General features: G+C 43.8%; 2 protein-coding genes across 16 annotated transcripts in view; one reads left to right on the forward strand and one right to left on the reverse strand.

Annotated features, from left to right (window-relative positions):
• The first annotated feature begins 683 nt into the window (after positions 1-683).
• LOC132527862 (15 kDa protein B-like) lies at positions 684-3514 on the forward strand. Its single transcript, XM_060163902.1, has 4 exons — positions 684-863; positions 1559-1663; positions 2633-2728; positions 3374-3514. The coding sequence occupies exons 1-4, from the start codon at positions 684-686 to the stop codon at positions 3512-3514; spliced, it is 522 nt and encodes a 173-aa protein (XP_060019885.1).
• KLHL18 (kelch like family member 18) overlaps positions 2229-19877 on the reverse strand; it is a 74232-nt gene continuing 56583 nt past the window's right edge. For 7 of the 15 annotated variants that reach the window (XR_009542838.1, XR_009542832.1, XR_009542834.1 and 4 more), the window contains 2 exons: positions 18518-18604; positions 2229-5922 (listed from right to left, as the gene is read on the reverse strand). The gene's annotated coding sequence lies outside the window, so the exon portion shown is untranslated. Of the gene's footprint in view, positions 5923-18517; positions 18605-19204; positions 19232-19877 lie in introns of all 15 variants that reach the window. The other 8 variants (XR_009542824.1, XR_009542831.1, XR_009542829.1 and 5 more) reach the window with 8 other exon arrangements.

Consider the following 19877-nt stretch of genomic DNA (forward strand, 5'->3'; position numbering starts at 1 on the left):
GAATCCCTGCCCTGATCCTGTTGGGGACAGCCTCCCTGCTTTGCCAGCAGGGAATGGCCTGGGGGAAGTGGACAGCGAGGCTTTCCCTGGAGAAGTTGCTGACGTCACATCCATGAGGGGCTGTGAGCCATGCATTGTCAGATCTCATGATTTTTTCAAAGTCAGGCATCCAGAGCTTTAAGGGTTGACAATCAGTATTTTAAAACGTATGTAACATGGTAGGTGTCAGCTTGAGTACAGCCTCAGATTGGACTGTCTCCTTGTGCTCTCAGCTGAGGAACTGTCACATAGCGAGTTCATGGATCCCAGACAGTTGTTTCAGAATCAAACCAGAACAGCCAGGCAGAGACGGCACAGAGTCCTGGACTAATCAGAGGTGGCCTCCTCGTGGCACAGGTAGGGACACTGAGGCCAGAGTGAAGGGACTTGCCCAGCATCACACATGTCTCCTGCCCCCAGCTCAGGGCTGCCTCACTCCTAGGCCCTGGACTATAACTCAATCCTACTTGCCTCTTAGTCGCGGGTATTTTGGAACATTGGCTAATACTGGGTGCCTAGCGAAGGAAAGGAGAGGCCCCTTTCAGGAAGGCCCCAGCCCTGCATGTCGTCAGCAGCGCTTGGGCAAGGCTGCCCGAGTAGCACCTAAAAGGGGCTGCAAGTGGCAGTGGATCAAAGAAGGGACAATGGCAGGGGCTTGGAGGGCACTGGTGCTGGTGGCAGGCTTGGCAGCAATGGCCTGTGTGGCCCAGCGCAGTCTGAGCTATGAAGAGATAGTCACCCAGGCCCTGTGGTTCTTCAACCAGGGGCGACAAGGACAGCGACTCTTTGGCCTGCTGGAAGCCATCCCACCACTGCCTAGCTTGGTGAGTGTTGGGGGCTCAGGCCCAGGAAGCGGGTAACACTCTGCCTTATAGCAGCCTGTGAGGACAGCAGGCAGGAGAGAATGCCTCGCACAGGCACAAAGTGCTTGGTTGACATTAGCTGCTGTTCTTATTATTATAATGTTTCTCCCCTCAGAAGATAAGACAAAGACCGTAATTTCTCTCGGGCCTGACAGCTGGCTAGCTGGTCGATTCCGGGCTTTGCCCAAGGATGAAATGCGGGTTCTGGGAGTCCAGCCTGCACTCAGGCCCTGGGTTTGTAGGAGCAAGCAGGGCTGTTTCAAAGGACAGACAGGAGCTGGACTGGTCTCACCAGCGACTCATCAGGGCCTTCCAGTGTCCCCTTCCCACCCCATTATCTCTCTCCTGGCAGCTGAGCATGCGAGGCAAGTATTCTAGTTCCTTTGTCACAGAAGAGGAAAGTGAGGGGCAAAGATGGGAAGTGACCCCTCAAGGTGGTACAGCCATGAGGTGTTAGCCTCGGCTAGTTTCCAGAAGCCCTGCACACCTTAAATCTCTGCTCAGGCCACTTGAAGAGGCTGCCTCCTTCAGGTGGAAAGTGCAGACCTCGGCTAAGCCCCTTCCAACTTGGAACTGTGAACTCTCTCCTCCTTGCCTTTGTTCCCTCCTCTGTAAAAGGGAGATAGATGATCATGAGTCTTCTCTTGATTTTTCAGAACTCCAACACCACGACCCCGCTCAACTTCAGGATTAAAGAGACGGTGTGCCTTTTGCTCTGGCACCGCCGACAGCCCCGAGAACGTCCCTTCAGGCCGGGCGGGGCGAGTCTCCCATCCCTTGGCTCCCTGCCCCCATGAGCAAGAGAAGGACCTCCCCTCTCTCCCTTCTCCCGGAGGCTGTATTTGCTTCCACCCTCCTCACCTCGCCAGGTGAGGTTTGATTATGGAAGGCATTTAAAAAATAATAATAAATTTACTTATTTATTTTTGGCTGCGATGGGTCTTCGTCGGTGTGTGCTGGCTTGCGGGGGCTACTCTTCGCCGCAGTGCGCGGGCTTCTCATTGCAGTGGCTTCTCTTGTGGCGGAGCATGGGCTCTAGGCGCGCGGGCTTCAGTAGTTGTGGCACATGGGCTTAGTTGCTCCGCGACATGTGGGATCTTCCCGGACCAGGGCTCGAACCTTTGTCCCCTGCATTGGCAGGCGGATTCTTAACCACTGCGCCACCAGGGAAGCCCAGAAGCCATTTTTAAAATTGGGTTTTTCCTTACTGGTTTTTCTTACTACATGTAAATTATCAATTCTTATTAGAAAAACAATACATGCTAAAGAAATGACTAAATATTAAGAGAAAGAAGAAGGGGACCGTAATGCACCTAGTGATAACTGTTTTTCTAAAATTAGGAAAATAATATTTTATTATAGCAAATTAACAAAATGTGGAGAAGCAAACTAAAAACAAACAAACAAAAACCCCCTGCAACCCCACTACCCAGGAGGAGACAACATTACCGTTGGTGAATCATCTTCTGTATCTTTTTTATGTACACACGAGTGTTTTAAACAAATATAGCTTCCTCTGAGGCTAATTTTGGAGGCCTTTTCCCGTTTAATATAACTTGCATGAAAGTCCTTAATTTTACTGGGCGTTCACGGAGCCCGCCCGGGTCCCCCCAGCGTTCGCCGCTCCCTCCTGGCTCTGGGGGGAGGATTAGGGAAGGCGCCGGCTTCGGGAGCCTGTGTACCTGGGCAAGAACGTCGGCCACCGCACCCCTGTGCTCACTGACCCGCAGGAAGAGCGGAACTGCACGGGCATCTTCTTCATGCTGCAGCACATCCTTCCGTCCCTCAACCATCCCTCAACTGCCCTGGGGACCCGGACCACGAGCGCGAGCTCAAGCCGGAGATGAGCCCCTGCGCCCGTGCTGGCCCCAGTCTGTTTCCGTCGCGGGCGGCGCTCTGCCCGGTGACCGCCGATGACTGAGGGGCCCTCACCCGGGCCACTGACTTCGGCGCGTGGGGCCTCAGTTTCCTCCTCTGGAAACCGGGCCGATCGAGCCCTTCTAAACGCAAGTCATCAGGAGGGGAAAGGCTTGTGGAGTGTGAGGCACGGTTGGACCTTGATGACTGCTAGTCGTTTGGCAGGAGGGGTGGGGAGGAGAGACTGGTGGTCGAGGCTAAGGGGCGTCCTGGGGGTGAGAGGGAGCTCAGACTTCGCAGGACACTGGCTCTGCTCTGGGCCCTGAGCTCTGGGAACCCTCCTCCACATCCCACATTTGGAAAAACTGAAGCCGGAGGTGCAGCCTCCTAGCAAGTGAGTGGAATAGCCAGAGAGGAAGTGAGCGGCAGAGTTCAGGCCTTCCCAGGCCCTCTGGACTCCGAGTGGAAGGGCCTCACTGGGGACCACCTCCAGCCCCATCACCAACATCACTGCCGGTGCCTCACACTCATCCCCACCTGGAGAGAGGGGCCACAGGCAGGACAGGAAAGGGGGCCAATCAATGAGGGTGATCACGTCTGCATCACTTCTGTAGGTCCGCCGGGTGAGGCGTTCTGCTGGGTCCCCTGGAGTGGACACTCCAGGAACTGAGAGCTCCCAACTGCCACATGCAGTCAGGGACCTGTACGAGAAAGCCAAGCACGACATCATCACCAACATACTGAGGAATTTCTAGGGCTGCGGAAGGGAAGGGATGCCCTGCAACCCCACCACAACCTCTTATTCCCACCCATTCTCTTCCTCTGCTGCCCTCAGCACTCCCTTTCCTGCAGTCTGAGCCCACCCATACTCCTCTGCATTCGCATACCTGCTTCCCTCTGTCTGGAATTCCTGCCCATCCTGTGTCTGTAAATCCTGCTCATCTTTTAAGGCACAGCTCCAAAGTCACCTCCTCCAGGAAGCCTCTCTGCTCTTCCCTGGGCAGCAGAAGTGTCCTTCCCTCATCTGTGCATTCATGATCCCCAAACCATTACCTGGCATTACCTGCTGTGTCCCAGGCTCCGTAGCACTGTATTTACTCACAGCTGAGCCCTCCTCAGCCAGCTGCAGGTGGCTGGGGAATGACTATCTCAGCAAAGTGCTCCTGAATCCTGGGAGGGCAGTTCCTTCTGTGCAGGACCCTGAGTGCCCCTGTTCCCTGCCCAGTCACTGTGACAACTAAATGTCCCTTCATATATCCAGGTACCTCCAAGAGGGGGTCAGGCCACTCTCTGGTGAGAGCCACAGGAGAGAAACTCAATAAAACATTTCTAAAATAAATGATTACATGAATGTGAATGAATAAGGTGTTAGAGCTGGGCCAGCTGGACTTGGGGTGAGGAGACAAATGAGACAGGTCCTGGGGGTGATTCCACTGTGCATCATGGGAACACAGACTCCCTGAGGTCAGGGCAGGGACAATGAAGAGAAACATGGGTTGGGGGGGCATCCAAGGGCTTCCCTGGAAGCTCAAGAAGGCAAAGTAATCTGCCCCCAGCCTCCTCAACCACCTTTCATTCCTTTATGCTTCCTTCTTTATCTAAGCTCCAGCCAGAACCTCTCCCTGAACCCCAGACTCGCATTTCAGATTGCCTCCTGGACGCCTCCCCATGGATGTCCAAGGTGTGCCACACAGTATCTTCCCTCCAAACCACCCTTCCTACAGCCCACCCCAGCCCAGCTGATGGCAGCCTCCATCCAAGCACCTGAGCATCTGGCTCTCTGCTGTCTTTCACAGCCACATCTGGTCCACCAGCAAACCCTGGCCTTGGTTCCTGATACATCCAGCCCTGAGAACAGGGCCTGACACACTGTAGTTGCTCAGTAAATACTTGTTGAATGGATGAATGCCCTTGTCTTCTAACTAGTAGGCTCCTTTTTCAAGTCTTTGCTACAGAAATATCTGTGGGAAACTCTCATTTGAGGGGCCATGGTGTAGAGCCCCTTGGGGAAATGGGTTTTTTAGTAATTATCCCAGGAAAGCCAAGGACTCCTCTCCATTAATGATAATAATAGCCACGATTTATGAATGCCACTTCCCATACAGTGAATGGGAATACACTTCTCAGGTCTCAGAAATGCGTTGCAAGCTGCATGCATCACCTGCAACTTTCAGTGAGAAAACTAAGCCTCAAGGAAATTGGTTAACTTGCCCATAGTCCACACTCCAACTCCCTTGCCACCTAAATCTCAGGTAGCCCCACTGGTGGGCAAGAGGGGGTGGGGGATGCTGCAGGGAGCAACCCTGGGGTGGGAAATGGGCAGGTTTGGGCTGAGCAGGATAAACTAGACCCCAGACCCTCTCCCCATGGTGGGACAATGATGTTCAGCTGGAGAAGGTCACTTCTAGCTCCTGCAGAGAGCAGAAGGCACCAGCACCGCAGGCACACCACCACATATCACTCCCTTGCCTGGCCCCCACCCCGAAAGAGTACTTCCAGGTCTCATCCAGGTCTTCTAGGGGGTTCTGGACACTAACGGGCTGAGCAACTTCTCCCAGGAAGCTCAAGGCTCATCTATGGTGGTCAATGCCACATTACACAAGGCCCATCATGCTGTACCCCGCAAGAGGGCAGGCCTGTAGGATCAGCCACGAGGCTCTCCTGGGGCCACTCTGCTGTATTCTCATAGCCCAGACACTATCAGGCCCTGAGATGGTATCAAGGCTCCAAATACAGCTCAGCCTCTTGGCCTTGGCAGCTTCTGAACGTCTTCAGGCCCACAGAAGCAAGACCGAGAAGGAAAAATTCACTGGGGGTTGGGGGTGGGAACACAATGGGTGAACAGACCTCTAGGGCAACATCTAAATAGCTGCAGGAATCAAATTTCATTCCTCATACATACAGGTACAATGTGAGTTTTATTTTTAAAAGAAAAAATGACTTCACAGTCATTTTACGGCCCATTTTACAACCAGCTTATTCTCATTTAACCTGTCAGCTAACACACTTCCGTCACTATTGACTCACCCCATGTTTTTTTCTGTGTAATTCTCCATTGGGTGGTTAGACCTCCATTTATTTAAGTCACTCCTGCTGTCGAAGTTGTTTCCATTTTGTTTTGCTTTGAAATTGCTGTAAACAATGCTGAGATGAAAATAAGTTCCTAGAATGGAAATGACGTCAAAGTGTATGACCATATTAAGAATTTAGGGGCTTCCCTGGTGGCACAGTGGTTAAGAATCCCCCTGCCAATGCAGGGGACACTGGTTCAAGCCCTGGTCCGGGAAGATCCCACATGCCGCAGAGCAACTAAGCCCGTGCGCCACAACTACTGAGCCTGCGCCATAGAGCCCGCGTGCCGCAACTACTGAGCCCGTGTGCCACAACTACTGAAGCCCATGAGCCTAGAGCCCGTGCTCCGCAACAAGAGAAGCCACCGCAATGAGAAGCCCACGCAGTGCAACGAAGAGTAGTCCCCACTCACCACAACTAGAGAAAGCCCGTGTGCAGCAATGAGGACCCAAGTCAGCCAAAAATAAATAAATTAATTAATTAAAAAAAAAGAATTTATCGTATTGCTAAATTACTATCTAGAATTATAGACAGTAGTTTAGCAATATTGCTCTTCTGGCAGTTTTATTTATGCTGCTGGGAAATAGGGAATTGCCTGAGTACCGAACAGGGGAATGGTTAAGTAATTTGTATTATATTCACTGAATACTGTACAGGCTTTAAGATAATTTGAAGACAATGTTATATCAAAGAAAATGCTTGTGTTAGACTGCAGAAAGCCTGATTAAAGAAAACAGGGACAGAAGGCAAAAAGAGCTCAAGTTACATGAAAGGGGATAGCCATGGATACAGGAGTGACAGAATTTAAGAGCTTATGACTACTTACAACCACAGAGAATACGAAAACCTGGAGGAAATGAATGCTTTCTTAGCTAAACATGATTTATCAACATTGACTCAGGACCTGAAGGGGAATATGTGAAAAGGCCCATTTTCTCAGAAGAGTCTGGAGAGGTGATTAGAGTTCCAGGACCAGATGGTCCACAGCTGAGATTTATCTAGTCTTTAGAGTGGGGCTTCTCAATGTACATAACAGTCATCTGAGGAGTCTCATTAAACTATAGACTCCAGCCCAGTAGGCCTGGGGTGGGCCCCAGGAATCTGTTTTTGTAACTACCTTCCAGGTGATGCTGACACCGTTGATCCATGAACCACACTTGGAACAGGGAGGCTTTAAAGGACATATAATTCCAAAGTTATTTAAACTTTGTTAATAGTTTATATAAAATACACATAAAATTATATATCTATGTATAAATTATTTAATTCAAAATCAAGGAAAAAGATGGAAAGTTCCTCAATTCATTTTCTTTGTCTCAGAATACACTTAATAGTAGAACCTAAAGATAGTATAGGGGGTGTGGCCAAGATGGTAGCTTAGGAAGACCCTGAGCTCACATCCTCCCACAGGTGCACCAAAACTACAACCATTTATAGAACAGCTATCTATGAGAATGTCCTGAAGACCAGCAGAAAATATTTTCCACAACTAAAGATATAAAGAAGGAACCACAATGAGATGGGGAGGAGGGGTGGAGATGTGATATAAGTCAAGACCCACACCCTCGGATAGGCAACAAACAAACAGGAGGATAATCATCACTGCAAAGTTTCTCCCCAAGAAGCAAGGGGTCTAAGCCCCACACCAGGCTCCTGAGCCTATGGGTCTTGCACCAGAAAGGTGAGCCCCCAAAACATCTGGCTTTGAAGGCCAGCAGGGCTTGCATTCAGAAGAGCTGGGGGGCTGTAGGAAACAGACTGTTCTTAAAGGGCACGTGCAAAATCTCACACGATCCAGTGTAGAGGAAGTAATTTGAAAGGAGCCTGAGTCAGACCTACTTGCTACTTGCTCATCTTTTTTTTTTTTTTTGGCCATGCCACGCAGCTTGTGGGGATCTTAGTTCCCCAACCAGGGATCGAACCCAGGCCCTTGGCAGTGAAAGCATGAAATCCTAACCACTGGACCACCAGGGAATTCCCACTTGCTTATCTTAGAAAGTCTCCTGGAGAGGCAGGAGGCAACTGGGACTCCCCCTGGGGACATAGATGCTGGCTGGAACCATTTTTGGGAGCTCATTCTACCATGAGAACACTGGTGCTGGCAAGTACCATTTTGGAGTCCTCCCTCTAGTTTACTAGTGCCAGGGCTAACCTGCCCACCAGTAGGCTGGGACCAGCCCCAGGTTCCCCCGGGGTTTGCAGCCAGCCACACTAGGACCCGGCCTTGTCCACCAAAGATTGGTAGCCACCACACAAGGCAAGGTCTGGCAGCCAGTGGGGGTAGGGGCCAGCCTGACCTACCAGCACACCCACAGTAGTCAGGTCAACCACAACAGAACAGCCCACATAGGGGGCATCCCTAGAGTATACAGATCTGGTGACCAAAGGGAAGTGTGTTGCTGGACCCCTTAGGATGTCTCCTACACAAGGCCACTTCTTCAAGATCAAAAACAAAACCAACCTACCTAATACATAGAAATAAACACAAAGAATTAGGCAAAATTAGGAGACAGAGGAATATATTCCAAATGAAGGAACAAGACAAAACACTAGAAGAAAAACACAGTGAAGAAGAGTTCAAGGTAATGATCATAAAGATGCAGAATGTACTCGGGAGAAGAATGGATGAACACAGTGAGAAGTTTAGTAAAGAATTAGAAAATATAGAGAAGAACCGAACAGAGCTGAAGAATATAATAAGTGAAATAAAAAATACACTAGAAGGAATCAACAGTAAATTAGATGTTACAGAGGAATGAATCAGTTAACTGGAAGACAGAGTAGTGGAAATCACCCAAGCCAAACAGAAAAAAGAAAAAAAGATTTAAAAAAATGAGGATAGTTTAAGAGACTTCTGGGACAACATCAAGCATACTAACATTTGCATTACAGGGGTCCTGGAAAGAGAAAAGAGAAAGGGGCAGAGAACTTATTTGAAGAAATAATAGCTGAAAACTTTCCTAACCTGGGGAAAAAAAAAAAGACATCCAAGTCAAAGAAGCACAGAGAGTCCCAAACAAGATGAACCCAAAGAGGTGCACACCAAGCACATTATAATAAAAATTGCAAAAATTGAAGATAGAGAATCTTAAAAGCAGCAAGGGAAAAGCAACTAGTTACCTGCAAGGGAATTCCCGTATGACTATGAGCTGACATTTCAGCAGAAACTTTGCAGGCCAGAGGTAGTGGCATGATATATTCAAAGCAATGAAAGGAAAAAAACCTACAACCACTCTACTCAACAAGGCTATCATTCACATTTGAGAGATACAGAGTTTTACAGAGAAGCAAAAGCCAAAAGAATTCAGCACCACTAAACAGGCTTTACAAGAAATGTTAAAAGGACTTTGCTAAATGGAAAAGACCGCAGCTAGAAATATGAAAATTAGGAAAGGAAAAATCTTATTGGTAAAGGCAAACATACAGTAAAGGTAGTAGATCAACCACTCATAAAGCTAGTAGGAAGCTTGAAAGACAAAAGTAGTAAAATCATCTATATGTGCAATGAACAGTTAAGGGATACACAAAAATATGTAAAATATGATGTCAAAAACATTGATGTGTGGGGTGGGTAGTAAAAATTGCATTTTTAGGTTGTTAGAATGCATTTGAACTTAAGAGATCATCAACTTAAAACAGCTATATATATATAAAATAACCACATATAAAATAACCACATATATAAAATAACCATATATATGTCATTACATATGAACCTCATGGTAACCACAAACCAAAATTTGTAATAAATACGCACATACAAAAAGAGAAAGGAATCCAAACATAACACTAAAGACAGTCATCTAATCACAAGGGAAAAGAGCAAAAGAAAAAGAAAGGAAACAAAAAGAACTACAAAAACAACCAGAAAACAATGAACAAATTGCAGTAAGTACATGCCTATCGATAATTACTTTATACGGCATATATGGCCTTCAATAAATAAATGCAAATGATGTAATTGAAAAAAAATTACTATAAATGTGAATGGACTAAGTGCTCCAATCAAAAGACAAAGAGTGGCTGAATGGATACCAAAACAAGACCCATATATATGCTGCCTACAAGAGACTCATTTCAGATTTAAAGACACACATAAACTGAAATTTAGAGGACGGAAAAAGGTATTTTATGCAAATGGAAATCAAAAGAAAGCCTGGGTAGCAATACTTATATCAGACAAAATAGACTTTAAAACAAAGACTGTAACAAGAGATAAAGGATATTATATAATGATAAAGAAATTGATCCAACAAGAAGATATAACAATTATAAATATATATGCACCCAATCAAGGAGCACCTAAATACATAAAGCAAATATTAACATAAAGGGTGAAATTGACATTAATACAATAATAGTAGGGAACTTTAATACTCCATTTACATCAATGGACAGATCATCCAGATGGGAAATCAATAAGGAAATACTGGCCTTAAATGACACAATAGATCAGGTGAAATTGATAGACATATATAGAATATTCCACCAAAAGCAGCAGAATACACATTCTTTTCAAGTGCACATGGAACACTCTCCAGGACAGATCACATGCAAGGCAACAAAACAAGTCTAAATAAATTTAAAATCATATCAAGCATCTTTCCCAATCACAACAGTATGAGACTAGAAATAACTACAAGAAAAAAACTGCAAAAAACCACAAAAACGTGGAGGCTAACGAATATGCTATTAAACAACCAATGCGTCACTGAAGAAATCAAAGTGGAAATTAAAAAAAGTACCTGGAGACAAATGAAATGGAAACACATGATCTACAATCTATGGGATGCAGCAAAAGAGGTTCTAAGAGGGAAGTTTAATAGCAATACAAGCCTACTTCAGGAAACAAGAAAAACCTCAAATAAACAATCTAACCTTACACCTAAAGGAACTATAAAAAGAAGAACAAACAAAACCCAAAGTCAGTAGAAGGAAAGAAATAATAAATATCAGACCAGAAATAAATGAAATAGAGACTGAAAAAAACAATAGAAAAGATCAATGAAACTAAGAGCTGGTTCTTTGAAAAGATAAGCAAAATTGATAAACCTTTAGCCAGACTCATCAAGAGAAGGCCTAGATAAATAAAATCAGAAATGAAAGAGGCAAAGTTACAACTGACACCACAGAAATACAAAGGATTATAAGAGATTACTATGAACAATTATATGCCAATAAAATGGATAACATAGAAGAAATGGATAAATTCTTAGAAATGTACACTCTCCTAAGACTGAGGAAGAAATAGAAATATAGGGACTTCCCTGGCCCTGGTGGTCCAGTGGTAAAGAATCTGCCTTACAACACAGGGCACGTGGGTTTGATCCCTGGTCAGGGAACTAAAATCCCACATGCCGCAGAGCAACTAAGCACGCACACCACAACTACTTGTGCCTCAACTAGAGCCTGCGTGCTGCAAACTACAGAGCCCACTCATTCTGGAACCCGCGCGCCACAACTAGAGAGAGAAAATCCACACGTCACAACGAGAAGCCCGTGCACCACAAAAAAGATCCTGCATGCCTCAGCGAAGATCCCGTGTGCCGCAACTAAGACCTGACACAGCCAAATAAAATAAATAAATAAAATAAATCTTTTAAAAAAAGAAATAGAAATATGAATAGACCAATTAATTATCAGTAGTGAAATTGAATAATAAGAATAAAAGAAACCCTCCCAACAAACAAAAGTCCAAGACCAGATGGCTTCATGGGTGAATTCTACAAAACATTAAAAAAAAAATTTGGCTGTACCGTGCAGCATGCAGGATCTTAGTTCCCCAACCAGGGGTCAAACCTGGGTCCCGGCAGTGAAAGCACCAAGTCCTAACCACTGGACCACCAGGGAATTCCCTACAAAACATTTAAAGAAGAGTTAACACCTATTCTTCTCAAACTATTCCAAAAAATAAAGAATGCTTCTGAACTCATTCTAAAAAGCCTGATGCCAAAACCAAAGACATCACAAAAAAAGAAAATTACAGGCCAGTATCACTGATGAACACTGATGCAAAAATCCTCAACAAAATATTAGCAAACAGAATCCAACAATAAAATATCATACATCATGATCAAGTGGGACATATCCCAGGGATTCAAAATCAACAAATCAATCAATATGATACACAACATTAATGAACTGAAGAAAAAATCATATGATCATCTCAGTAGATGCAGAAAAAGCTTTTGACAAGTTCAGCATCCATTTATGATTAAAAAAACTCAGGGGTTTGGGATTAGCAGATGCAAACTATTATATATAGGATAGATAAACAATAAGATCCTACTGTATAGAACAGGGAACTGTAATTAATATCCTGTGATAAACCATAATGGAAAAGAATATATATGTGTATAACTGAATTGCTTTGCTGTACAGCATAAATTAACACAACACTGTAAGTCAACTGTACTTCAATAACATTAAAAAGAAAAAAAGAAAAAACCTCTCAACAAACTGGGTATAGAGGGACTATACCTCAACATAATAAAGGCTGTATATGACAAACCTACAGGCAACATCATATTCAATGTTGAAAGTCTGAAAGCATTTCCTCCAAGATCAAGAACAAGACAAAGATGCCCACTCTTGCCACTTTTATTCAATATAGTGCTGGAAGTCCTATAGTTCAATATAGTGCTGGAGGGAAGGAGGGAGAAAAAGAGAGAGGGAGGGAGTGAGAGAGGGAGAGAGGGAGGGAGGGAGGGAGGGAGGGAGGGAAGGAAGGAAGGAAGGAAGGAAGGAAGGAAGGAAGGAAGGAAGGAAGGAAGGAAGGAAGGAATGGAGAGGGGTAGGGAAGGAAGGAATGGAGAGGGGTAGGGAAGGAAGGAATGGAGAGGGGTAGGGAAGGAAGGAGGGAGGCAGGAAAAAGAAAAGAAAAAGGAAAGAGGAAGGAAGGAAGGAATGGAGGGAGGGAGGGAGGGAGGAAGAAAAGGAATCCAAATTGGAAAGAAAGAAGTGAAACTGTCACTGTATGCTGATGACAACATTTTCTGTACTTCATATAGAAAATCCTGAAGATGCCACCAAGAAACTATTAGAACTAATAACTGATTTCAGTAAAGTGCAGGGTACAGAATTAATATACAGTAATCTGTTGCATTTCTATACACTAACAGTGAACTATCAGAAAGAGAAGTTAAGAAAACAATCCCATTTACAATTGCATCAAAAATAATATTATACCATGCTCATGGATTAGAAGAATTAATATTGTTAAAATGAACATACCCAAGGCAATCTACAGATTCAATGCAATCCCTATCAAAATACCAAAGGCATTTTTCACAGAACTAGAACAAATGATTCTAAAATTTGTATTGAAACACGAAGGACCCCAAATAGCCAAAACAGTCTTGAGAAGGAAGAATAAAGCTGAAGGTATCACACATTTCAAACTATACTACAGAGCTACAGTAATCAAAACTGTATGGTACTGGCATAAAACAGACATATAGATCAATGGAACAGAACAGAGATCCCAGAAGTGAACCTACACTTATTTGGTCAATTAATCTATGACAAAAGAGGCAAGAACATACAATGGGGAAAAGACAGCTTCTTCGATAAACGGTGTTGGGAAAACTGGACAGCTACCTGCAAAACAACTGAACTAGACAACTTTCCACTTTTTATTTTTTTATACAAAAAATAAACTCAAAATGGATTAAATACTTAAATGGAAGACTTGAAACCATAAAACTCCTAGAAGAAAACATAGGCAGTAAGTTCTAAACTGGCAGTTCAATTCAGTGGGGAAAGGGTGGATATTTTAATAAATGAGGCAGGCCTAACTGGTTCACCATCTGGAGGAAAAAATACAGTATCTGCTAAAAATTCTAGCTGGATTAAAGACACATGTGTAAAAAAATAAAATAACATCTTTCAAGAAAACCCAATGGCCAACATATGGAAACAAAGAAACAACCAGCTGAGAAATGACTGAATAAATGATGGGACATATACACCCTGGGACATGACACAGCCTTTAAAAATGGATTAGAGCTTCAGCAGAAGGTGTGGGGAAAAGAAGGCTCCAAAAATTATGTACAATGGAATCCATCTTCTGTAAAACAGAAACTCCCAAATATGGACCTGCAGATACATACAGATGCTTTATATTGGTGTAGCGAAAATAGAGAAGAAAATACCCCAGGGTATTAACGTGGGTTATTCTGGGGGAGTTACTGATACAAGAGGTAGAATGAAGTCAGCAAAAAAGGAAAAGAAAAAAGTGGGAGCTGCACTTTAGCAAGGATGACTATGAGGCACACTTCTGCATTTATATGAAATAGGAGGGGTATGTATGAGGTGAGCATATGCATAAAGGAATTAAACATTTCAAAACCGTGATAATCTTGAAGCCCATGTAACATCGAGGAAAGTGTTTGTGTCAAAAGACAAAAGCAGGGCCTTCCCTGGTGGCGCAGTGGTTGAGAGTCCGCCTGCTAATGCAGGGGACACGGGTTCGTGCCCCGGTCTGGGAAGATCCCACATGCCGCGGAGCGGCTGGGCCCGTGAGCCACGGCCGCTGAGCCTGTGCGTCCGGAGGCTGTGCTCCGCAATGGGAGAGGCCACAACAGTGAGAGGCCGCGTACCACAAAAAAAAAAAAAAAAAAAAAAAGACAAAAGCAGGATTCTGAAGTTAACCCACATGGAGGACATACCTGACTCCAGCAAAGGAGCTGCTAAGCTGGGGTTGTCCCCACGTGATGGAGACCACAATGCCCTTGGAGTCCACAGGTCGCCTTACCATCTCGGCCTGAACTGCACCCCAGGATCGGGAGCCCCAGAGGAGACAGCAGACCTTGGGGACTCAGAAGCCACAGTGGAAAATCAGTGTCTGTTTTTTTTTTTTTTAAACAGCTTTATTGAGCTATAATTGACATATAATAACTTGCACATATTCAAAGTATACATTTTGGTAAGTCTGACATAGTATACATCTGTGAAACCATCACCACAGACAGTGCACATATCCACCATCCCCCAAAGTTTCCTCACACTCCTTTATATCCCCTGACTCCTCCCAAATACCCTCCTCGCCAATCCTGCTGTCCTCAGGCAAACTGTGATCTACTTTCTGTTGCTACAGATTAGTTTGCATTTTCCAGAGTTTTATATAAATGGAATCTGCTATAGAATGGAGGTTTTTGTTCCCTCAAAATTCACATGTTGAACTCCTAACCTCTAAAGTAAGGAGGGGAGGGCGTTTGGGAGGTGATTAAGTCATGAGGGCACAGCCCTCACGAATGGGATCAGTGTCCTTATAAAAGAGACTACGGAGAGCTCCCTTGCCATGCCCATCATGTGAGGACACACAGCAAAAAGACAGCTGTTTGTGAACCAGGAAGCAGGACCTCACTAGACAGTGAATCTGCTGGTCCCTTGATCTTGGACTTCCCATCCTCCAGAACTGTGAGAAATAAATGTCTGTTGCTTATAAGCCACCTAGTCTTCGGTATTTTGTTACAGCAGCCTGAACAGACCAAGACAGAGCATACAGCATATACTCCTTTTTTGTCTGGCTCTTTCACTAAGCATCATTATTTTGAGATTCATTCATGTTGTATCAATATATCAGTCATTCCTTTTATTGCCAAGTATGGATGTATCACAATTTGTTATCTGTTTTATCTATTTTCTCTACCACTTATTGAGTGGTCTTGAGTAGGTCTCTTCCCCACTCAGCCTTTATTTGCACATCTATAAAATGGGGATAGCCCTGCTAGCTCTTCAACCAGGCTGTTGGGAGGATCTGACAAGACTTGATATGCAATGCTCTATAAAGAACCAAGGAGAGACTTCCCTGGTGGCACAGTGGTTGAGAATCCGCCTGCCAGGGCCGGGGACACGGGTTCGAGCCCTGGTCCGGGAGGATCCCACATGCCACGGAGCAACTAAGTCCGTGCACCACAACTACTGAGCCTGCACGCCACAACTACTGAAGTCTGCACACCTAGAGCCCGTGCTCCAGAACAAGAGAAGCCCCCACTTGCCGCAACTAGAGAAAGCCCGTGCACAGCAACAAAGACCCAATGCAGTCAAAAACAAATACATTAAAAAAAAAAGAACCAAGGAGAGCTCTGTTTGGGATGGAGGGGGCCACACCTCTTATCTGCTAAGGCAACTGTGTCTGAACTTCTCCCCAAACCATCCCAAGAAGAGAACAGGCCCTGAAGCCCTGGAGAGCCACTGGAGGGGTATGAACAGGAGAGTGACACAATTTTGGTTTACAACTTTACAATTTCACTCTGGCTGCTCTGCTGCCTATAGACTGCAGAGTGCACAAGGGTGGAAGCGGGGGCACAAGGGTGGAAACAGGGACACCGCTTAGGAGGCCACTGTAGTGATCCAGGTTCTAAGGGATATGCTGACGGTGTGGACTAGGATGGAAGTAGAGGATAGAACTGGATTGGAAATAGAGTCAACAGAACTAGGTCATGGCTTAGCTGATGGAGATGATGATGATGAGTAACTTTCATCCCTTCCCCCCTCTAAAACCCAGCACTGGGTTCCTGACTAAACCACTGGGAAGATGAGAGATACACTATGAGGATGGGGAAAACTAAGGGCTGACCAGGTTTGAGGTTCCACTTTGGACATGGTCATACTGGGACATATTCAAGTGCATATGTGAATCTGTGCTGGCCTAGAGATAAGACTCCAGGTGCCTTCCTCACATATGGAAAGGGCAGTATCAGCTAGGGAGAGCTCACTCTGAGCTCTGAGGCCTCTTTATATTTGGAAGTTAGAAAGAGGTGGAAGTGGGCAGTACCGGAGTGGAGAGAAGAGATGATCATGATCTCTGAGACAAGAAGAGGTGAGCACCTCCAGACAAGGGAGAGAGGGAAAGTGAGGGGCTTGTAAGGGCACAGACCAGGCCCACTCTGGTAGTATCAATCTCTGTTAATGGTGCAAGAATATCCCTAACCACAAGAATCCAACCTTCTAAGAGAAGGGGGGACCCACCCTCAGGAGGCCCCCAGGCAAGTGAAAAAACTGAATAAGAAATTTAAAATCATCCTTCAAATAACAGGGCCAGATGGCTTCACTGGTGAATTGTATCAAATATTTTAAAAAATAATACTAATTCTTCACAAACTCTTAGAGAAATAAGTAGGAAACACTTCACTCATTCTATAAGGCCAGTATCAAAGGCCAAAGACATCACAAGAAAAGAGAACTACAGAAAATAGCTCTCTAGTGAACACAGATGCAGAAACTACTCCTAAAAAATCAGCAAACCATCCAGCAACATAAAAAGGATTACACACCGTTACTAAGTGAGATTTATCCCAGGAATTCAATGTTGGGTCAACATCTTGAAAATCAATTAATATTATATACATATTAACAGCTTAAAGGACAAAAACCACATGATGATCTCAATAGGTACAGGAAAAGCATTTGATAAAACCTAACACCCATTCATGACAAAAACTTCTTCAGGGCTTCCCTGGTGGCGCAGTGGTTGAGAGTCCGCCTGCCGATGCAGGGGACACAGGTTTGTGCCCTGGTCCGGGAAGATCCCACATGCCGCGGAGCGGCTGGGCCCATGAGCCATGGCTGCTGAGCCTGCGCATCTGGAGCCTGTGCTCCGCAACGGGAGAGGCCACAACAGTGAGAGGCCCGCGTACGGCAAACAAACAAACAAACAAAAAAAACTTCTTCAACTTGAAAAAAGACATTGATAAAAACTCCGCAGCTTAACATATTTAACGGTGAAGGACTAAATGTTTAATGTTTTCCTCCCTCAGACTGAGAACAAGGCAAGAATGTCCACTTGTGCAACTTCTACACAACATTGTACTGGAAGTTCTTTTTTTTTTTGGCCAGGCCACGCAGCTTTCAGGATCTCAGTTCTGCAACCAGGGATTGAACCTGGGCCACAGCAAGTCCTAACCACTAGGTCTCCAAGGAACTCCCTGTACTGGAGATTCTAGCCAGTGCAACAAAGCAGGGAAAAATTAAAGGCTTCCAGATTGGAAAGAAAAAAAGTGAAACTGTCTTTATTCACAGATGACATACCATGCATGTAGAAAATCCCAAGGAATACACATATACAATTTTTGTTTTTAAAAGATAAAATCTAATAGGGAGTTCCCTGGGAGTCTAGTGATTAGGTTTCAGCACTTTCACTGCTATGGCCCGGGTTCAATCCTGGTTGGGGAACATCCCTCAAGCCACGTGGCACAGCCAAAAAAAAAAAAGAAAAACTAATAGATAAATCTAGCAAGGTCACAGGATATAAGATCAATATACAAAAAAACAACGGTATTTCTATATACTAGCACCAAAAAAAACCCCAAATTAAAATTAAGCAAGCACTTCCATCCACAACAGCATAAAAACAAAAATACTTAGGATCAATTTAACAGAAGGAAGTACAACACTCATACAACAAAAATGGCAAAATATTGCTAAGAGAAACAGAGGAAGATCTAAACAAATGACATCCCATGTTCATGGATTGGAAGACTTTGTATTGTCAGTATGGTAATTCTCCCCAAATGAACTATAAATTCAACACAATATCTATTAAAAACCCAGAAAACTTTTTGTAGAAGTTGACAAGCTGACCTATAAAAGCTATATGGGAATGCAAAGTACCTAAAATATTCAACAGAATTTTTAAAAAGAACAAAGTTGGAGAACTTACATTATCTAATTTTAAGACTTACTTTAAAGCTGGAAAACTCAGTAGCATACAATCAGTGTGGTATTGGCTCATGGACAGGCATAGAGATCGATGAAACAGAATTGAGAGTCTAGAAGTAGAAGTAAACACTTATATTTATGGTTAACTGATTTCAACAAAGGTACCAAAGCAATTCAATGGAGGAAGAGATAGCCTTTACAACAAATGTGCTGGGACAAATGGATATCCAAGCACAAAAAAAGATGAATTCTAAAATTAACTCAAATGGATTATACACCTACACAAGAGCTAAAATTATAAAACTTCTAGAAGAATTTCTTCATGACCTTGGGTTGGGCAAAAGCTCTTAAGATACGACACCAAAAAGCACAATCCATAAAAGAAATAACTGATAAAACTAAACTTAATCAAAATTAAAAACTTCTACAACATTATTAAGACACTATTAGGAAAATAAAAAGACAAGCCACAGACTGGGAGAAAATATTTGCAAATCATTTATCTGATAAAGAATTTGTATCCAGAATATGTGAAGAATTCTTTAACTCAATAAGACATATGACCCAATTTAAAAATGGGGAAGTTTTCAGTAGATATTTTACTACAAATAGACAAATGGCTAACAAGAACATGAAAAGATGCTCAAAAACCATTAGTTGTTAGAGAAATGCAAATTGTCAGTTTCTTAAAAGGTTAAACATAAACTTACCGTACGTATGACCCAGCAATTCCACTCCTAGGAATATATTCGAGGAATGAAAATATATGTCACACAAAAACTTGTACATAATAGCAGTACTATTCATAAAAGCCCTAAACTGGAAACAATCTAAATATTCATCAACTGATAAAAAAAAAGGATAAATAAAATGTGGTATATCCATACAGTGGAATACTATTCAGGAACAATAAAATAAAAAGAACAAACTACTGATATATTCTATGACATGAATGAATTTCAGAAACATTATTCTAAGGAAAGAAGCCAGACACAGAAGACCACATATTGTATGATTCCATTTATATGAAACATCTAGAACAGGGAAATCTATAGAGACAGAAAGCAAAATGGTGGTTGCCCAAGGACAGGGGTGAGAATGGGGACTGTGTATGGGCACGAGGAAACTTTATGGATTGATGAAAATAGTATAAAATGGGGTAGTGGTAATGGTTGCACAACTCTGCACATTTACTACAAACTACTGAACTGCACTTACAATGAGTGAATGTTAAGGTATGTAAATTATACCTCAATAAAATTGTAAAAAAAAAAAAAAACCAACAGTGATGCAAAACAAAGGGAAACTAGGAAGCATGATTAGGTGAACTTTGAATCTGGCTATACCTGACCTCAAGTTCGTCAAGAAACATAATGGTTGTGT

The sequence above is a fragment of the Lagenorhynchus albirostris genome, chromosome 10, assembly GCF_949774975.1.
Source record: "Lagenorhynchus albirostris chromosome 10, mLagAlb1.1, whole genome shotgun sequence".
Lineage (NCBI taxonomy): Eukaryota > Metazoa > Chordata > Mammalia > Artiodactyla > Delphinidae > Lagenorhynchus > Lagenorhynchus albirostris.